Source organism: Chiroxiphia lanceolata, chromosome 1 (assembly GCF_009829145.1).
Source record: "Chiroxiphia lanceolata isolate bChiLan1 chromosome 1, bChiLan1.pri, whole genome shotgun sequence".
Lineage (NCBI taxonomy): Eukaryota > Metazoa > Chordata > Aves > Passeriformes > Pipridae > Chiroxiphia > Chiroxiphia lanceolata.
In genome coordinates this window covers 119,847,372-119,867,120 of record NC_045637.1, presented here as the reverse complement: position 1 = coordinate 119,867,120, position 19,749 = coordinate 119,847,372, and the positions used below count along the sequence as shown (strand labels likewise).

The window sequence follows — 19,749 nt, the reverse complement described above, 5'->3', positions numbered from 1 at the left end:
TAAGCTCCGTCAGGGGAAATTTAAGTTGGATATCAGGAGAAAATTCTTTACAGAGAGAGTAATCAGGCATTGGAATGGGCTGCCCAGAGAGGTGGTGGATTCACCATCCCTGGAGATTTTTAAACGCAGATTGGACGTGGCACTGAGTGCCATGATCTAGTAAATGGACTGGATTTGGACCAAGGGTTGGACTCGATGATCTCGGAGGTCTTTTCCAACCCAATCGATTCTATGATTCTGTGATTCTATGATCAGTTCAGTTCATGTGGTCTAGTCTTCATGGTCAAGGTCTTTTGAACGGTTTAATCCACATTGCCTCTGGCTTCCACTCAAATACTCCCTCCTGGTATTTTCCTCTTGACTCTGAAATTGTAAAATAAACTACCCTGGGGTCATTAGTTCCTCGGTCCTGTCTGGATGAGAATGGATAAACCAGTAGCAATAGACAGTGTGGGTTTCAGCAAGTAGCAGCAAACTGAGGTGGGAAGTGTACAGCTGCAACTACTCCCCTAACCAGACAGTGGTCAGAGATATCAAACACTGGAGAATGCAGTAGGCTGTGGAAATTACTATTACAGTGACTTTTAATTTCTGAAGTTTAGTCACATAAAATCCATTTAACTTGTTAGATGGATTTTTCCCAGCATATCAAAGGAAAAATACCTGCTTATGTGAGTCCATCAGGACACTATCTTTCGGTAACTTAGAAACAGTTTCCTTTCAGTGGTGTTAGTGAGTAAAACTTTCAGTAGAAAGGCTCCTGCTGGCTTGAGCACTAAGTGGTTTCTTCTGTCCTGGATCCAAAACTGTGTCACAGGGTTATCATTAAGAGAATCAGGGGAGGATATCGACTTTATTATTTTTAGTATAATTTCTTTCCATTTCTTCTTGATTCCTGCAGAGGGATGACAGCAACTCACTGCCTTAATGTATATGCCTACAAATGCTGCATGTGACTATAAAAGTTTATCATCTGTTTATAAAACCAAATGCTTGTTTCTAAGAGTGCCTATTATTGCATATTACAAAGGATGGTTTTACATGTGAGCGGAGAAATATAATCACTTTTCTATTTTAAATCTTCCTGCTTTTAGCTTATCATAGGACAGTCTGCTTTTATTAGGAAACAAAAAAATAACAGTCATTTTAAAGAAATCCCCTTCATAGTTTGTCTTTGTACAATTCACTGACAATCAGTAGTCTCTGTTTCTCCATGGGCTTCTAAAATTCTCTACAGGAAATGTCAACTATGATAAAACTAAGTTTGGAGTTTCCCCCCACTCTGATACTGAAAAAACATTAATGATTGTAGAGGCAGAGAAGATATGTCAAGATTACATTAACATCACCCAGAGCTACCCTCTTTCTCAGCTGGTTCTGGTCTTTGCCATGGAAAAGTACAAATGCCTCACTGCACTGGAGACTTCTGAGATGTCCTTTCTTCGTTAATAGTATTGTGTTTTAAGCAAATTTGTCTCAAGCAATTTCTGACCAACATACAAATTTTTAAAAGAGATAAAAACATCTACTTTTTGCCCCAAAATTGACCATTTCATTTCTCTCTCTCTCTAAACAGAAGTTATTTTCTAGGAAAATAACTACTCCAGAATAATTTCCTATATGGCAAAATACTGACTTGTTTGCCATGGGGAAATGTCTAATGCCTCTTCTCAGACTAATCCAAATTTAACTCCAGTTAGAAAGGAATTGAAGGATTGCCACTTATGGTGTATTGGATTTGTTCTGGCTCTTAAAAGTAGATTCTACACTGTGACAGTGCATTTGCAGGAGCATTTTAAGCTTGTGATAAAACACAAACAGACTGGTTTATGAACTCAATAATAGATGTTTTTGCAAAATAATCAGCAGAACAAACTAAGGATAAGTGCACTCTTCACTGGCCTGAAGTGACAAACTTCAGTTTATGTGTAGAGTGTGTGTGAAGTGTGTGGAACAGCTACAGAAAAATCAAAGGATGGTAAAGTGTGTGAGGCCCAAATCATCCTTTGTTATAAACTTTGCATCCATGCAGAGCCTGTAACATCAGAGGCTGGGGCCTCTGTGTGAAATAGCTTTATAAGAATTGTGATAGTTAATTCATAGCAAAATCCTGAATAGCTTTAAATGACAATGCAAGGTACAGAGTATCGATAAATTATTGATCTTTAGATTCTGCACTGCATGCTGAGTATTCCCATGCCCTGAGCACCTGAGCTTCTATCAGCAGGGAAAATAAGAGCACTCAACATTTAGAGGATTGCTTATGCTCGACAGTGTCAAAGTGGAGAACTAATGTTTGCTAACAGAGTAGTGAACTTAATTTATGCTTTGGTTTGGGAAATAAATGGTATTGTCTTTTTCAGAAACAGTGTCGTCTCCCCCGTCATAGATGTCATAGACTGGAAGACTTTTCAGTACTATCACTCTGTGGGCCTGCATCGAGGTGTTTTTGATTGGAAATTAGATTTTCATTGGGAACCAGTGCCAGAGCATGAAGAGAAGGTACGGCAGTCTCCCATCAGCCCTATCAGGTAACAGTCCACCAGACAACATGCCTCCACTCAGCTCAGCAGCTAACTGTACAGTTTGGGTCATCTTCCAGCTCAAAGGAGAGATATACTTGCGTATCCTCAGTTAATATTTCTGAAGGGATAGGGTTTTTGTTTACACTGTTTGTTTTGGCCCTTAGTAATTATTCTACCTAGATTGCAGTCATGCTTTCAACGTGACCAATATTTTCCACACATTGAAACAACTGGTGTACAGCCTGACCAGACAAGGTGTGGAGGTTTGTAGGGAAAGAACAAGTCATAAAGAGTTAAAAGAGATGTCTTAATCATGATCTGTTTGTTTCTTTTTTTGGATGTACACATATTCCACATTTCCCATTGTTCTGAGCCTTATTTGATAATTCAGCTCTTGACTCCCTTCCCCAGGCAAATCCTAGAATTAGACTCCAGTTATTCTTTCTTTTGGTTAGATAATAAATTCATTCAAGCTTATAGGAGCAGTATTCAATCATTTTTAATGCTATCTCTATGGAAACGGTGGGATTTTCACACTTCACATAATTCCTTATGCAAAACTCAAGGTGTTCACTTTCAAACTGCTTTCTACACAGGAGTCCTGTGGTAGCTGGTGCAGTGGTGGCCGTGGATCGGCATTACTTCCAAAATACCGGAGCTTATGATTCTGACATGACCATGTGGGGAGCAGAAAATCTGGAGCTGTCTATAAGGGTAAGAACCTTAATTAAAACATCAAACTGTGGTAACTCTTGGGCTTTTAAGGAACTTAAATGAAAAGGCAAGAAGATATTTATAAAATAAATTAAGTGCAAAACTTATCAGGATATTCAGATTAAAACCTTCTTTGCAGAAATTTATCCCCACACTTTGCAGTCTGTCAGGACAAAAACATGCAGCTGCTCTGATTTTAGGAGCATTATGTTGGGAGAAGGAAGTTTTGTTGGCTATCAGTATCTGCCTGAGGACTGAGTCACTGCTTTTGGCACCCTCTGAAAGCTGCCTCTTCTATTTTGGCATGTAACATGCACCAAAGGGAGAGTACCTTTATTTCTTTGCCAACCTGTAGTTTTAATAACAAATTACTAATATTAAATCCTTTGCATTGATTTTTGCTGAATACAAAGAGTAACTAAGATTAAAAAGCAATGAAAATTGCAGGCATGAAGGGTATGGTCTCTTTAATGTCCCAGACAAGAGAAGGTGTGCTCCCAGGTCCTTCCACTACACTGCACAGTTTGTGCACAGAAAAACATAAAAGCATATAAATAGCCATGCTGAGTCAAATCAGAGGTCTGAATGCCCAGTATCTTCTCTGTGCCTCTGTATCTGTGGGGAACAGTGTATAAAGAAGAATATAATAAGGCTCTTGCTGTTTCCAGCAATGTGCAGCTTAGGATTTCCTAAGGCAGAGTCTAGAGTAAAGGAGCTTCTCCTTTTCAGATAAAGGTAATCTAAATAGGGTATTCTCCTTTTGTGCTTTCACCTGTGTTCCAGACCTGGCTCTGTGGTGGCTCTGTAGAAATTATTCCATGCTCCCGAGTTGGGCATGTCTATCGACATCACGTTCCCGCTGCTTTCGCCTATGAAGAGGCCATTGTGAGGAACAAAATCCGGATAGCAGAGACCTGGCTGGGCCCATTTAAAGAGAACTTCTACAAGCACGACACAGTGGCTTTTTTAATCAGCAAGGTAAAGACATCTGTAGTGGTTTGTTTCTGAGGGAAGGCATGTGAGTTGAGGTAGGTGAAGAGGGTGGAATAGGGGTGGGGATGTCTGTGTGCAGTCAAACATTCAACGAGCATGGTGCTGGGGATGGACTTTTTATTAAACCTTCCAGTGGAAGAGCTGTCAGATCAGGAAGGGAAGAAAGAAACTTGTGCCTAAGTTCAGTCTTGTGCTTATTGAGCATGACCTCTTCTCTAAATGACTTATTCTTCAGCTTGTTCAACAACCTGTGGTTTATTTTTGTACTGATAGTACTACTGAAGGTAGTAGTGCTGTGTGCTCAAAGGAGCCTCCACGAGGATTCATTCTCTGTTACTGAAGGTCTTCCTCATATAGTTCCTGAGGATATTCAATATTATTCACAGACGTGTGGCAAACTGTAATGTCTCTCCTACTGGAAGGGAACATATCTGAGTGGTCTAGTGACAAAAAAAGTGTTCTTTTTCCTGAACTGATGGATGTCCAGAAGCAAATGATCTGAGAAAGTCAGATCTCAACACACCACTGTTTACAAGTTACTTTTTCATTAGAAGCATCTCACAGACAGCAGTCCAACCTCCAGGAATTTGGATTAGACAGGCTTGCAGCCAGGTGTGTGGTGTAGTCCTAGCTTGCAGCTACACTTCAGCCATGTGAAGGTTACACACAGTAGACAGACGACAACTACAGAATGCTTGTTTTTTAACCACTGAACAATCCATTGCAGATCAGGATCAGTCAAGGAAGAGTATATCTCTTGTATTACAAAGTGGTTTGTTTATTTGGAGTCATGCAGCTGCGGTAAATGTTGTCGATGTGGTTAATGTTAAGTTGTTTAATAACGTTAAGTTGTTAATGCTGCTGCAGTTGTCAGGAATTCTTTGGCTCCAGTATTTTGTCTTGTAATGATATCCTCTCCTACAAGGCAGTGGGCCAACTTGTGAGCAATTTTGAATGAAAGTGTCATTCACCTTCCTGTTCATTTAACAAAGCCATGCTTTTAAGGAGAAAAAGACTCCCTGAAACCATTTAGGCAGAGCACAGGTAGGTGCTGTGCAAAGTTTCCCATGCAGTTTTGCTTCTGTATTTCATAGAATCACAGAATCATAGAATGGTTTGGGTTGGAAGGGACCTTAAGGATCATCTAGTTCCAACTCCCCTGCCATGGGCAAGGATTCCAGCCACTAGATCAGGTTGCTCAGGGCTCCATCCAGCATGGCCTTGAACACTTGCAGGGATAGGGCATCCACAACTTCTCTGGGCAATCTGTTCCAGTGCCTCACCACCCTCACATTAAAGAATTTCTTCCTAACATGTAAACTAAACCTACCCTCTTTCAGTTTAAAACCATTGCTCCTTTTTATAAGACCTTTTTAGGTACTGGAAGCTGCTCTAAGGTCTCCTCAAAGCCTTCATTTGTATTCAGCTTCATCAAATGATCCCAAATCTGCTCTTTGCTTATAGTAGGAAGGACTTCACTCCCGCTCCCCACCCACTCAGAGGATCAGGGACTTAAGAGAAGTGGGAAACCTGACTGCCTGCAAAGACAGAGGAAAAGAACTCACTGAGTACCTCAGCCTTCTCCATGTCAGTTACCACGAGTTCACCCTTCTTGCTTATCAGGGGGACATACTCTCCTTGGCCTTTCTTTCTGGTCTATGTACTTAGAGAATCAGTTCTTGTGATTCTTCATGTCCTTTGCCAAGTTTTGTTCCAGCTTTGCCTTGGCTTTCCTAACCCCATCCCTATACATTTAAACCATATCCCTGTACTGTCCCCTGGTCACCTGTCCCTGTGTAGCCGCTTCCACTGTCTGTGCATTTCGTTCTTCCTCTTCAGTTTGAGGAGCAGATCCTTGCTCAGCCATGCTGGTTTTGAGCCTGCCTTGCTCGATTTGCAACACATCAGGATAGAGAGCTCTTGTGCTCTAAGAAAAGTGGCCTTAAAGAGCTGCCAGCTCCAGTCAGCCCCTCTGTCCTTAAGCACAATTTCCCAGGGCATCTCTTTCACCAGCTCCTTAAACAGCTGGAAATTTGCTCTTGCAAAGTTCAGGGTCTTGACTTTGCTCTTCACCAAGCTGACATTCCTTGAAATCACAAACTCAACAAGGCCATGGTCACTACAGCCCAGGCTGCCACAATCCCAGCAGCTCTAATGAGCTCATCCACACTGGTGAGCACCACCAGGTCCAGCAACGCTTCACTTGTGTTTGGTTTGTCTAATACCCAGACAGTCCTGCACGCTCAGTCATTGCAGGGCTGGCCATCACCTAAGAAAGCCAGATCCAGCAGGAGCTGCATTACAGTGGTGAGAGGAACAGGGCTGTGTGCCAGCGTCACTTCTCCCTTGTCACCTAGTCAGACCTCCTTACACTCCATGGGTAGATCTACCTCTCCAGTTGGTCTGCTAATCCTACAGTCTGTGACTACTACATTTCTTTTTTTTACTCTCTTTTCACATCTTTTTCAAAGCTTCTCTCTCCTTGTCTGTGTTGTAGGTTTGAAATCCACTAGCCACATGTTTGTCAGTTGACTCACAAGGGTTTCAGCCTTGTACCCGAAAGGAGCACACTAGGCCAAGTCTTTTAAAATGGGCAGTTAGGTCCTTAAATCATTTAATAATTTCCTGAAGGCTTTTCGTGTCAGCTCAGAAGCAATTTTCTGTACTAAAAACTGCAGTCACCAATGATACAGTTTACTAGCTGTAAGCAGCATGACCTTTTGCCTGAGTTTATTCTAGCCAGAATGCTTTCAGTACTTCTAAGTATGATACTCCCTCAAATGATCCATTTTATTATCTCTGTGCCCAACACATCATAACATAAACAGCTCTTTTTCTCTTTTTCTTTCTTTCATAGCCAATATTTTCAGCATGTCAGTGCAGCTGGATGTCATTCAAAAGGCACAAACAAGCATGACATTATTGCTGCTCAGCTGCAAAGGGCCCCGTGGGGATTTATTGCACTGAGAGAGTGAGCAGAGCAACCTATGGGCCACCACAAAATTCTCTGTGAGCCTTGACTGCTAATATTGCCCACTGCAGAAAACAACCAGTGACCCCTGTTAGGTTCCTTTATAAGCCTTCTTGGTTTATGATCTGAATCACATCTTGCACAGGATGTTATGGTGTGAGCATTAAACAGATGAATAAGGGTCTCCCCAGCTCTCTGTTATTTCAGCCACCATCTCTTTTGCTCCTTTTCTTGTGTGGTTTGCTTATTTAATTTACAAGCACAGTTTCCTTTCAGATTGCTTTACAGGAATAATGATTTTCTTTGTGTTATTTACACCATTTATTCAGCATCAAATGCAGACTGTAACTAGTATGACAAAATGAGATTTACTGCCATCATCTTCAGCCAAAGCAGTCTCATGAGAGACATCTCTTTTTAAGGGAAGCATTTTACTTTTCTCCTTCCCTTTTCCAGGAAAACCTCTTAGAGGACAGGGTTGTGTGGTACTGAATTGCTGAACTTTTTTCTTATGCTTATTGAATCTAGGACTGACACTAAACTATGAGGTTCTCTTTAACATATTGCAACTGTTGAGCATTGCCTGTGCAGTTTACAGGGGTTGGCAAACAGTGCCACATAGCATGACTGATCCCTGCCTTTAGAAGCTGATACTTTGCCCTTGATCTCCAAGGCCCTTAATTTGTCAGTGTTTTCCACGTTGCAAAGTCCTTTTTATGGATGCAGAGAAATAGCTGGTCTGAGGAAAAAGTTATTTACAGGCAATTCTTTGCTTATGTTGCCAATCTTAATTTTTGATGTAGAAATCCAGACCAGTCTCCCGGAATCCCATCCCAAAGGCATTTTTAAAAAGTAGAAGCATGAAGGGGGGAGATGTATTGCTGGAAAGAAAGAGGAGAAAGACTCTTAAGGCTTGTGAGATGTTTTTAATATTTGGGCACCGAGAGACTTAGAAAACTGTTTTGTGTGGTTTTGAAGCTGAAGGATTAGACACTTAACTACTTAGAGTTTTCAGAACCCTGTTAGCCATCTTCAGTGCTAAATACCTTCAAATATTCGGACTGTCGGTTCTTTGCAGTGCAGATGCCCATAACTGCACCAAGGTTTGAAGGCATTTCTCCTTTTTCAGAACTGAGGAGGAGTTGATATTGTGTATGTTTATAATTCAAGAAAACACAGAAATCATAGGAAAGGTTTTATGCATTTATAGCTGCAAAACAAATTTGTTTACTAGATTTAGTAACTGTCAGATAATATGTTTTAGGCTAAATTCTGTCATCACTTATGCCCTCTGGTCATGAAGGATTGACAATAACTGAATAATCTGGGCTGTTAAAGGCCAGAAAATTGAGTTTTACTCAGAGGGACAAATTCTATGCTGAATGACAATCCAATACAATACAACTGAATTTCAGTGCAACAAGTGTCAAATTTGGTCTCGACTTTTTAAAATAAAAATAAGACAAAGACTGACTTATCTTGCAGTATAATAATAATTTTTAGAGGAAATACTTATTTTCACAATGTATGCTACTTCTGAAATATTTACTTCTGTCACAATGCCAGACTGTGGCTGTTTTAGCACAAAGTTTGAGAAACGCTATAGCTGCACTTCCTCCTTTGCAAGAGATATTGATAAGAGACATATATCAATATCTGTAACATGTAGGCTATAAAAGGTGGTAGAAACAATTCCTATTTTCACTCCTAGCATCTCTAACACAAATACACTAGTAACCTTGTTGCCCTTATGCTTTCTCCCTTTCTCCGTAAAGGCAGAGAAGCCAGACTGCAGTGAGCGCCTCCAGCTACAGAAGAGACTGGGCTGTAGAAATTTCCAGTGGTTTGTTTCAAATGTGTACCCTGAACTCTCCCAACTTGGAGACAAGCCAAGATTCTCTGGCAAGGTAAGAGAAAACATCCTATAAATAATGATCAGTGTTTTTCACTGATCATGAATAATGATCAGTTCAAAGACTCCACTGTCCTTTCCGTGTACTCAGGGAGCATAGAGTGAGTAAGAGGCTGTTCCTGCTTTGAAACCTTTATTGTCCAAACAGACAATGCAACAAGGGTGGGAGGAGAAAGAAAAGGACAAAGGGCTAGCCCAAAATCTCACATAGATGTTGAAACACAGCCAGGAACTGAACCCAGATTGTCTCACTCAGTTCAGTGTCACAGCTCAGAGGATCCTAGGTTTTTAAGGTGCTATTAGTAAAGGAAAAGAATTGTGTTGCCTCATACAGATGGCAACAGCAGCAGCAGCTGAGATATCTCTGTGCTGATCCATGTGTACAAAGAGAAAAAAGCATTTCTTCAGTTCTACACTTCTCTCAAGGACAGAAGTGGTAGCAATAGCAGTTCCTTGGCTGACTGTGTACAAGAGGCAATATTCTCAATGTTGTTTGTTGGGTTTTTTTAAAATAACTCATAGTTGATAATTATAATTCATTAAATATTAATTTATTCCCAGCAGCCTTAACAGAAGAGAGTTTCCCCCAAAAAGGCAACAAGGTCTACTAATTAATTCACAGTCTGCTATCTGGAGCTGGGTTTTACTGTGTCCTTTTACTATTTTGTCTGCTCTTTATTTTCCAAGTTTGCTTGAGAAGAGTGCAAGAACCGAGTATAGATGACAGAAATTGTCACATGTTTCTTTTCTTTTGGAACATCTTGGGTTTTTTCTGACTACAGTATCCAGTTGAAGTGCAATTTTCCATTAGCATAAAAAGTTTGAAAGATTTCTTTTCATTATCATAGTAGTTAAAACCAGAAGTGGGTATCTCCAACTTAAACAAAACTCGCTGGGTTGCACCGACCTTTGGTGAAACTCTGTCTTTTATATCAGATCAGTTTGCAAGATCAATATTCAAGATCTAGGCTGGAAAAAAGTAGTGCCTGAATTATGAACAAAAACGTATCATAAAGGGATACAATTACAAAAATGTTAGCTGAAGGATATTTTGGTTGTATCCAATTGAGAGTTATTTCAGTATAAATCTTTACTTACAGCTTTACAATACTGGTGTTGGCTTCTGTGCAGATTACAGACCTGGAAGAGCCACTGCAGAAAGCTCTATCAAACTCTCACCTTGCAGTGACAGTCTCACCCAGGTAATGTATACTTTGAGTATACAGGCATTGTGCCAGATCTAGGGAACCATTCTGAAGACAGTCACACCAACATGTAAGTAGCTGGGTTGACACTCGTGGAAATAACTGATGTGTTCAGACTTAGGCATATGTTAAGGTAATGACGCCCACGCTTCTGAAGATGAGTAATTTGAAAAATGGCAATGTTTCATGTGTCACTGATACACACACTTTGCTCTAGCAGACATCATTAAGTGCCTATTTGTTTGGTATATTTGGTGGTGTCTGGGGAACAGAAAGCCTGTAAGTAAAAAATACATAACAGTTCCAGAATAATGGGAATGGGTTTCCCCCATTAGTGACTAAAACTGAAGTTCAGTGCCTTAACTGCAGTGTAAAGCAGGAGGAAAATTCATGTAGACTACCAAGCTGAAATTAGTCTAGAAAGTTCATGCTTTAAAAGAAGCCAAATCAACGTAGACTGACTGCAGATATTTATTCCAAGTCCCAGGCAAGTTTTCCTGCTCACACTGAGCTCAGGGTGAGCTGCAGGCACATTTCTAACTGCATTGTGTGAGGACACTGCCAGAAACACCCTTCTATTCAAATATTTATTATACTAGAAAATTTTATTGCAGGATGAGTTTACTTTATACATAATTGTAGTTCATAAGGCCTTTTCTTAGGTAAATAGTTATGCCAGAATTAGCTAGCAGGGGGGATTGCTTTGAAGGGTCAAGGTTGTTGGGTCTCTGTCACTCATGTTTGGGTTGCACCTTAACAAACATGTACAGGAAATTGTTTTTGGAATTAGCATTTAGAAATTAATTGAGATGTCTGTCCATCATTGTTCAAACAAACCCTCCCTCTTCCAGCACTTTGAATATAACAGCATGAAGGAAATCCGGCTTGGTTCTGCTCCTCTGTTTTGCTTTGTTGTCAGACACGGGAAGGTTATCCCTCAAAACTGTACAAAGGAGACAGACAACAGCCACCAGCACTGGGATGTCCAGGAGGTCAGTAGTGTCTCTGCTGTGAGGGAAAGGCAGCTGATGGTGACTGTGGGATCACTGGGTGATTTACAGCATTCATGTGGGGAAGGGATGAGGTATTTGAAGGGCAAGTTTCACTTCTGTACCATTTTCAGCCAGAAAACTTAGGATGCCTCTTGCCCATTTACACTATATGAAATACATTTCGTTTAGAAATACAAAGTACAGAAATCCTAACTTTATTCCTATGTCCTTGATTTCACTGTTTGTCTTATAGGATAGAATCAGAATCAGTGGTTGTGAAAATAAGAGCAGGGCAAATCTTTGCTGACTTCTTTTGGATAGAGAAAGGGTTTGGGAATCCTGAACCCTCCCAAATGAGAGCCCTTTGTGAGGAGCTCTTAGTGGGAAACATTAAATTTCCTCCTGTACTGTAAGAGCAATATCAGAGGAATTCAGTATTATTCCGTGAACTTCACCCAGCAGGAACTCCTCTACAGGACTGAATAACCTCATGCTCTGGGACAGCTGGAAAACAGCAGTTACTGTAGTTGTTGGGGTGCAGAAAGCCTCTGGGACAGTTCCTGCTGTAATTTGGTTTGATTCCTAAGGGAAGCACTGTGAAATTTTGTGGCCGGTAGTAGTGAGGCTGATGCTGATGACAATCTGTAGCCACAGGAAACAAATAGTGGTGGAAAAGAATTCTGCACCTACTGCTCCTGTCAGCTTCAAAAGGAACTATGAATATTTACCATGCTCTGAGCACAAAGTTAAACCTACTCATTGTGTTTGGAGTAATACTTAAAAATATTTGAACAACAAGTCCTCACTGGTGATCTGCTGTATATAAAAATTTTCTAGCTTTTACTGGAAATCCTTTATTTTTATTTTGTTCTTTCTTTCCCTTCTTCTCCCACCTTGTAGAATGGAATGATTGTCCACATCCTTTCTAGCAAATGCATGGAGGCAGCAAAGAGTGAAGATGAGATGGACTTGTTTTTGTCTGTGTGTAACAAGAATGCAAATCAGGTGTGGCAATTTGAACGTTCCCATGGGCTACGTCAGAGATGACTGACAAGTTTCTGTGGAGGTCAAGTCTCCAAAATTTAACGTTACTTCTGCTTGGGATTTAAGATGCATTTCCTGCATGGACAAGAAAGATGTTTGTGTTTGCTGTAGCATGCAGGAAAGTTAGGAAGGTCTCTTATCTAAAAGCCTGGCTCCTGATTTATTCAGCTCTAGCTAAAATTTCTATTTATTCTGAGAAGCAGGGAATAAAGAGACTGTGAGCACCAATAGATTCTCAGCTCTGCTATTGCAGAAGACAGTTAAGTTTGCCCTTTGAAACAACATGGAAAATTGGCTTCCAGACAGCCTGTCTTCAGCATATTCTGTGACTTTGGAGGATACAGGAAAATTAATATTTGTGAGACTTTTGAAACTGTAAGAGGAAGCCAGCCACACCAGGATAAGAGTTTAGCCTTGTTTAACAGTGCACTCGACTCATATAAAAAAAAAAAGTAAGTTTTATATGTATAAAAGTAGTAGATGTTTCCACATGTAATAGCAAAAACTTTGTTTTCCAACTAACCTGAGTCAAATTTCTACCCTCTATGAGATAACACAGAGCATAAATTAGCACTTAATTAGGCACTAATCGACTTGGAATACTAACAGTCCTCAGCGTTTGGCACACCCTTCCTTAAATCCTTAGTCCACAATCTATTTTGGATGGGAGAATGAGACTGAAATATTAACAACTTTTTGTTTTGTTTTAATGACATTTAAGAACAACTCCTCAGGAAACTTTTGTGGTAGAAAGAAGGGTAACAGCTTAGCTTCTCTGCTTATTTGCAGAGAATTATAAGCAGCATTGGTGGCATCCATTTGCTCTTGTAAAGACATGGCCTGAGTTTATTATTATTATTACAGTAACAGAAGTGCTGGCTGAAAACAGCAAGTGAAGGGAAATAACAGTTTTCAACAGTGGCTGCCCAGGAAGAAAATACTGGTGCTTGCTTCCATTTGCTTGCAGCCTCAGTTAAGTCTTTCACTCTGTGAGTTTTAGCCAAGAAGGAATTGTAGATTCTTGCTGTCATGGCTCTCCAGGCTGGTTCTCAAAAGACCAAATTTCCTAGAGAAACTTCTTCTGTAGAGCCTACATTGCTGCTGACCTGCTGTCTTTCAAAGGGGTGAATGAGAGTTGAGGTTAGGTAGCAAGAATGGTCTCATACAGCATGCAGTAGCCAAGCAGACTTCTACTTTAGTATTTTGTTATGGTACTTTCAATTTTGGAGTTAAAATCAATAATGATGACACTTCCCAAGAGCCAGCTAAGACACAAGAACAAAGATTTGGGAGTCTTCACACATCAGCATCACACCCAATTTATAGTATAAATCAGTCATGATCCTATGTATTTATTAAAGGGGGGGGCATCATTAATGAAATTTAGTTAGGTTCTGAGATTTTTTTCAAGAGAAAAAATTGTGGGGTTTTTTTTTAATGTACAGCACATTGTTTAGAGAAAGGAAGGAATAACAGAATATTCTACTCAGAGCCTTCCAGTCACCTGCTCTTGGTAAATCATAATAAACTGGTATTGAGCATATAATTGGTTACAACAGAAGACACAAAAATCATGTTTGCAGTGTTGTCCAAAATTTTTCCAAGTGTCTAGTTCCCTGTCTACTTCAAGTGCTACAAATTCCACACTATATTCAGGCATCACTTCAATCATCCTGATTATTACTCCTGCTTTCTTTGATAGCATCAGAATCTAATACTATTTCTGCAGTGTTGCTTAAAATTTCCTGTGACATTCTTAAAAATGCTTCAGCTTTCATCTGAGAAGATGGTAGCAACCTCTTCCAGAGCACCAAGTGATCCCTGACCATTGCCCAAATTTAGGGTGAGAAAAGAGAATTTTTTAAATTGCATAAAAGCTGAGTAAAATGCTGTTTTATTGATACGTGATTCCTTTATTTAAAATTATAAGTATTCCAGATTTTAAATTATGTATTATTTATTTTATTTTGGACACTACACTAGGAATATCATTCCTTCAGTATTTGGGTTAATGTTAAAAAAATGTGTATATAAATACAGTAATTGAACAGAAGTGGGATGTATTGCAAAGAAGAATGAAAAGATTTTTGGTTTAGAAAGGAGATGTTTGGAATTAAATTTCAGAGACATGGACATCTTCATCTTATATTACTTTTTAACATAATGATAAAAATATAGAAAATAAGGTTTGCTGTAGATATACGTACAACAGAAAAATACATTACCTAATACCTCTTCCAACAATAAAATGAAAATATATGGTTCAGTACCATTTAGAAAATAATTGTTAAAATACTTCTTTTGTTTAGTAATAGAGTGAATGTGTGTTTGATTTCCAAGGGAACTAAACTCCAGAGCAGAGGCCAGAAGGGAGCTACAAGGAGGTCTAGGAGGTGTCTGTACAGAGACATCCAGGGTACACAGATTGTGTACCATACCATGGAGCAGACTTCCCTCTAATATAAACACAGCTTATTATTACACACAAAAAAAAACCTCAAAGGGAAAGCATTTATCCCTGTTTTTCCTAGATTCCTTCCTGTATACCTTTTAAATGCATTGGTTGGTTGTACCAATACTATTTCCTCATTGTGGTCATTTACACCCTGCCCCTGTGATTGGATCCATCTGCTGAAACCTTCTCCTCAGGGGAGTGGGCTCAACAAAGAGTCTCTGCTAAGGGTGCTGGTGTGTTTTCCTCATTTTTGCCCATTTTTCATGCAATAGTGATGCTTTCAGCATTACAAAACATGTTTTCAGCTCTGTATTTAAACAGGGTCAACATTCCAGGTTCTGCTAATTCCCACTGACAGGAGAGAAACATAAGAAGAGAGTGTTTCATGCAAGAACGAAGCAGTTTAAACTTTGAAGGCCTCCAAAGTACAGCCTTGGGCAAGAACAAAGGAATTCCAGCAAAACACAAATAAACATCTTATAGTCTAACTCCACCTGTTTCCTTGAATTTGGCAATCCAGGCGTAATGAATGCTTTGAGCCAAACCCACCCGTGAAGCTGAGCTAAAAGGTCAGATTCAAGAACAGGTCACCTTTTGGTTGACAACACTTTAACTAAACAGCCTGGTTTATTCCTCTCCCACCTAATGACAAATGGAAGAAAATAAAGACTTGAAGTATTATTAAACATACTTTTAAAAAAAGACCCAGTCGATGCAGTCAGTGCATGGTTGGGATTTGTCCTGGTAGGTGAGGTGGGTGCCATCACTGACGCAGAGAAACACAATGGCAGCATTTCTCTCACTGTGTTAAGCTGAAGTTTAAACAGGGGGAAGGAAGGTTAGAGCAACTTTCATAATAAATCCTGCAGCACCAAAATGTTCAGGGTATCTCTCAGTCCACATGTAAGTGCCTCCAGGTCCTCCCTTAGAGATGCTGATTGAGCTGTAATACTGTCTGCTGATTAAAACCCAATAGCTTCCATTACAGATTTCCTCAGGAAGGAATGGAGCTATGCTCAGGCACCTAAGACAAGAACAGTAACAGCCTAGGTTTCCATAACAGCTGGAAGGTGACACATGAGAGAGAGCTTTCAGATTCTGACTTTGTATCTCATTTTATCTCCATCAGTTTGATTCAAATTGCAAACGTATTGGAAGAGAGTAAATAAAGGAGTGTTTTGCAAACATTGGTCACATGTTTTTAAGCTCGTGTTTTTAAGCTATGCAAACTGCACGTTTGCCCTGAATAAAGTTTATCAGTGCACAGTTAAATGTATTTTAATTTTCTTCATTGTGTGATGATTTGTTAATGTCTCATTTTCTTCATGCTGCAGCACAGCTGGTCTGCAAAGAACCCAGTTGGAAAGCCTCCAGTGGCAATATTCTCATTTAGCCATCATCTAACAGTCTTACAGAAATGTAGAGTAGGACTCTGCCTCCACTGACATCTTATAGGGGGCTTGATTTTGTAGACCTTTGCCATAATTTCTGTTGGTTTCAGTGGAAAGGTCTGAATAGGGACTACAGAAGTAGAATTCCTGGAAGGGAGAGTCTCTGGAAAGCGTGATCTCTGGCACACACTTCAGGCAGCTCACAACTGCTTATTGCTCCCACATTTATTAATCCCTCAGTCTTACAGACTGACAACAAATAATCTAATAATGTCACTTGTATTGTTACAGGCATAAATGAGCTTTAGAGGATTACATCCTTTAGTGTTATATTTTTCACTGTATTTTTTCTTAACTTAATATCCTACTAGGTGAAAACTGGGGGTTTTTTACAGTCTCTTTTTCATCATTTAATGTAATAATTACATAAAAAATTTAATCTCAGCGCTGAAAGAAAATCAGCTGTTACTTTGACTATCAGGAGTTCATCTCTCAAGATTGAGAGCATCAGATATTTACACCTGAGTACGAGCCACTGGGAGGCTATTTCTGTCAATCACTCTTTATACATACAGTTTGGGATCACTCTTTATACATACAGTTTGGGATTACTGAACGAACCAAAAGCGATCAAAAGCTGTAGTCAAACCAAAATGTTTAATGCAAAACAGTCCTAGAGACCTAGTCCAGAGACAACAGGTCATTGCATTCTGTCATCTTCTCTTTCTTTCCCTCTTATTAGCACACATTTTGCCCGCTTAGAATTCAAGAGCCAAGCAGTAAACAAAGAGTTTCATAATCAGAGTATTTCAAGCAGGTAGATGCCTAAAATTCATCATGTCAATTAAAAAATAAGCCTTGCAGTAAATTTCTCATCAGACAAGTTGTCCATCTAAACCCCTGCCTTTCTGTTGTCTTATCTAGTTCGTGTATGTGTCATACCCATTGAAAACTCATCATCTGTGCTGCCAGGATCTGCCTTCACTTCACCAATCAGTCACCAAACCATATAGCTTGGAAGGCTGCTTAAGTCTGATTGAGCATCCATGCTTCCTGAGCTCATGCAGTTCAGCTGATGGATCACCAGCTGCCCTAGCAAGCTCCCAGACAGAGGCAAGAGCCGCTTCTTCAGGGTAGTGTGCTGTTGATTCCTTTATTTGCAGAAGCAAAGGGAACATTAATTTCCTAGAGTAACAAATTGTGGTCAGTCCGCGGTGTCTGCGTAAATATGCACACGTACAAGCCCAGGAACAGAGCCTAGTGCTGATGTTAAGGAAGTAACTTCTAGTTCTACATAAACAATGAACGGTTTCAGCTCCAGCTGCTGCTTCTGAGTGTAGCCCGCGACAGAACTCTTAGGATTCTCTAGTGCCAAGAACAACTCTTAAATCAGCAATGAGAGGCAAAGGTGAAACAAAATAGGTCTTGACACTGGAAAATAACTTGATAAGCAAAATAAGAACCACAAGACTATAATTTGCTAATTACAAGAAGATGTCTGTCTTTTCTCAAAAATACACAATTTTGTACAGTTTCATTCAAGATGACACATAACATGATGCTCAGGCTTGGCAGATAGTGATGATTCCATTTTGCGGAATTACCAAGGTTTCCAAGTTTGGTTTCAGTGTGGAACAAGATACACCATTTCCTTTGCTCTCTGAAACAGAGCTGGAATGTCACACAGGCAGTGATCAGAGAGGTTCCCAGGCCAGGCTGCTCACGACAAGGTGCTGGGCTCTGCTTCCTTGTGACCCATCATAAGAAAGAATCTTTTCCTCTGGGGTGTCTTGCTTTCAACAAGCTGGAAAATTTCAATAAAAAATTGTTTTGCTGGAATTTGCTTTGACAGCTCTAGCAAATGTGTTCATAACAATTACAAACTAGCAAAGACTGTTAACTGAGCAGAATGAGGAAAATCAATATTTGATTTTTAAGAGGGAAAGAATAAAGTGGCAAATGGGAAAGGCTGAATTTAATTTCAATTCCCAGTTTCTTTTCACAGTACTGTAGAACAACCCAACAACCCAATAGCAACAGCCTCAGGTTTATGCTGCAAGTACTGGTTCATAATGATATGCCTGGCAGGAAATGGTTTTCTCTAAATAATCATGCATTCGGGCCATTTGCTCTCTCTTTGCTCTACTTGGCACCGGGGGTGATTTTCATCTCTTCTGATCTACAAAAGTAATCTCTGGAGGGGAAAGGACAAAGCAGAAGGCTGGGGAAAAGGGCCCAGGACTGAGCCCTCGAAGCTGTTTCGGCTGGAGGCAGCGGTCCTGCCGTTTAATATCCTGGCTTTTGATTCACTCGTGGTGCCCCCCAGCATTTCACTGATCAGGTAGATCCAAGCACCCTCAGAGGCTTCTTCCACACCTCAGCCCTCCCTGCCCTAACTTGGGTGGCCGGACAAATCACCTGAGCACGCCCAAGCACAAGGGAAGCCTACCTCCCAGTCCTCCGGGAAGTGGCAAGAACACGTGAAAAACACTCTGCATGGGAAGCACAGATCACCTTTTGGGTCCAACTCAGGTGGTATAGCTGGGACAAGCGGCCACATCCTCCCTGCATTCCAGGTTCTCCTGCAAGAGCCCCTGGAAAGCGGCCACAGAACGGACCATGGGTGCACCCACGGCCTGAGGCCGCTCCCACCCCGCCTTCCGAGCCCGCCCGGCCGCCCCTCACCCGCGTGATGAGGATTCGGACCCCGCAGGGGCAGGGACAGCTGTAGGTCTCAGTCTCTTCCTCATACGCGAAGTCCTTGATCTCCACCTCGTTGTGGAACACCAACATAGCGGGTGGGGAGGACGGAGCTCTCCTCCTGGGACGCGGCAGGGCCAGTGGGGACTGGTAGGATGTGAGAGAGGGATTGAGGGGATTCAGATCGGGATGAGGGTGAGGAAGGTCAGGGTAGGCCGTCAGAACGATCCATTGATTCTGAGTGAGGAGAGGAAGGAGCCACGGAAAAGTCAAAAAAGTAGCGCTCGTTTCTCTGCATGGAGCAAAGGAAGGAAGCGGGTATTTGGAGTGGCTATTCCTGTACCAGCTAGGGTAAGAAGGGAATAAAGGGAGAACATCCCACCTAACAGGAGCTTGGGAGACTGAAGCAGTGCACTCCATGGAGGGCAGGGAATTGCCAAAGAGCTGCTTGGGTCGAGAAAGCCACAGGGGTGACAGATGGGGCAGAAGCTGTTCACATTGTGTAAAGGTGTGATTCACACTTGTCCATGATAGAGGAGAATCAGGGCTCATTAAAAGACATGTTGGAATTTATTAGTTACAGAGTAAAAATGACAACTGACTTTATTCTCATCTTTGTGATTGGAGAGTGATTGATGACAATGTAAATGGAACAAGGATCTTGAACTACTGTTCAAGAGTCATTTCTTATTTATGATAGAGTCTCAGTCTTAAAGTAGTCTGTATGAATAGGATCCTTCAGCTGTGACTATAAAATTAGGCTGCCATTTATTTTGTTTTCAGTATTATGTGTTGATACTGAACTTTGGGTTGGTTGGTTTTTTACATTTTTATTTGTAGAACTGAG

General features: G+C 40.7%; 1 protein-coding gene and 1 long non-coding RNA gene across 5 annotated transcripts in view; one reads left to right on the top strand and one right to left on the bottom strand.

Moving 5' to 3' along the window:
• GALNT15 (polypeptide N-acetylgalactosaminyltransferase 15) overlaps positions 1 to 16,083 on the top strand; it is a 29,252-nt gene extending 13,169 nt beyond the window's left edge. For both annotated transcript variants that reach the window (XM_032675573.1, XM_032675567.1), the window contains 7 exons: positions 2,364 to 2,531; positions 3,122 to 3,239; positions 4,023 to 4,217; positions 8,979 to 9,110; positions 10,216 to 10,317; positions 11,172 to 11,312; positions 12,213 to 16,083. In XM_032675573.1, the coding sequence (XP_032531464.1) occupies positions 2,364 to 2,531; positions 3,122 to 3,239; positions 4,023 to 4,217; positions 8,979 to 9,110; positions 10,216 to 10,317; positions 11,172 to 11,312; positions 12,213 to 12,359 (1,003 nt within the window). In that variant the 3' untranslated portion in view covers positions 12,360 to 16,083. The remainder of the gene's footprint in view (positions 1 to 2,363; positions 2,532 to 3,121; positions 3,240 to 4,022; positions 4,218 to 8,978; positions 9,111 to 10,215; positions 10,318 to 11,171; positions 11,313 to 12,212) is intronic.
• Positions 1 to 18,791, bottom strand: part of LOC116780492 — a 28,609-nt gene extending 9,818 nt beyond the window's left edge. Inside the window, exons 1-3 of one of the 3 annotated variants that reach the window (XR_004354497.1) lie at positions 18,652 to 18,791; positions 17,848 to 18,006; positions 253 to 363 (exon numbers count right to left, since the gene is read on the bottom strand). This is a non-coding gene — a long non-coding RNA (uncharacterized LOC116780492). Of the gene's footprint in view, positions 1 to 252; positions 364 to 15,517; positions 15,624 to 17,847; positions 18,007 to 18,651 lie in introns of those variants that run through there. The other 2 variants (XR_004354498.1, XR_004354495.1) reach the window with 2 other exon arrangements.
• Between the last annotated feature and the right edge of the window lie 958 nt (positions 18,792 to 19,749).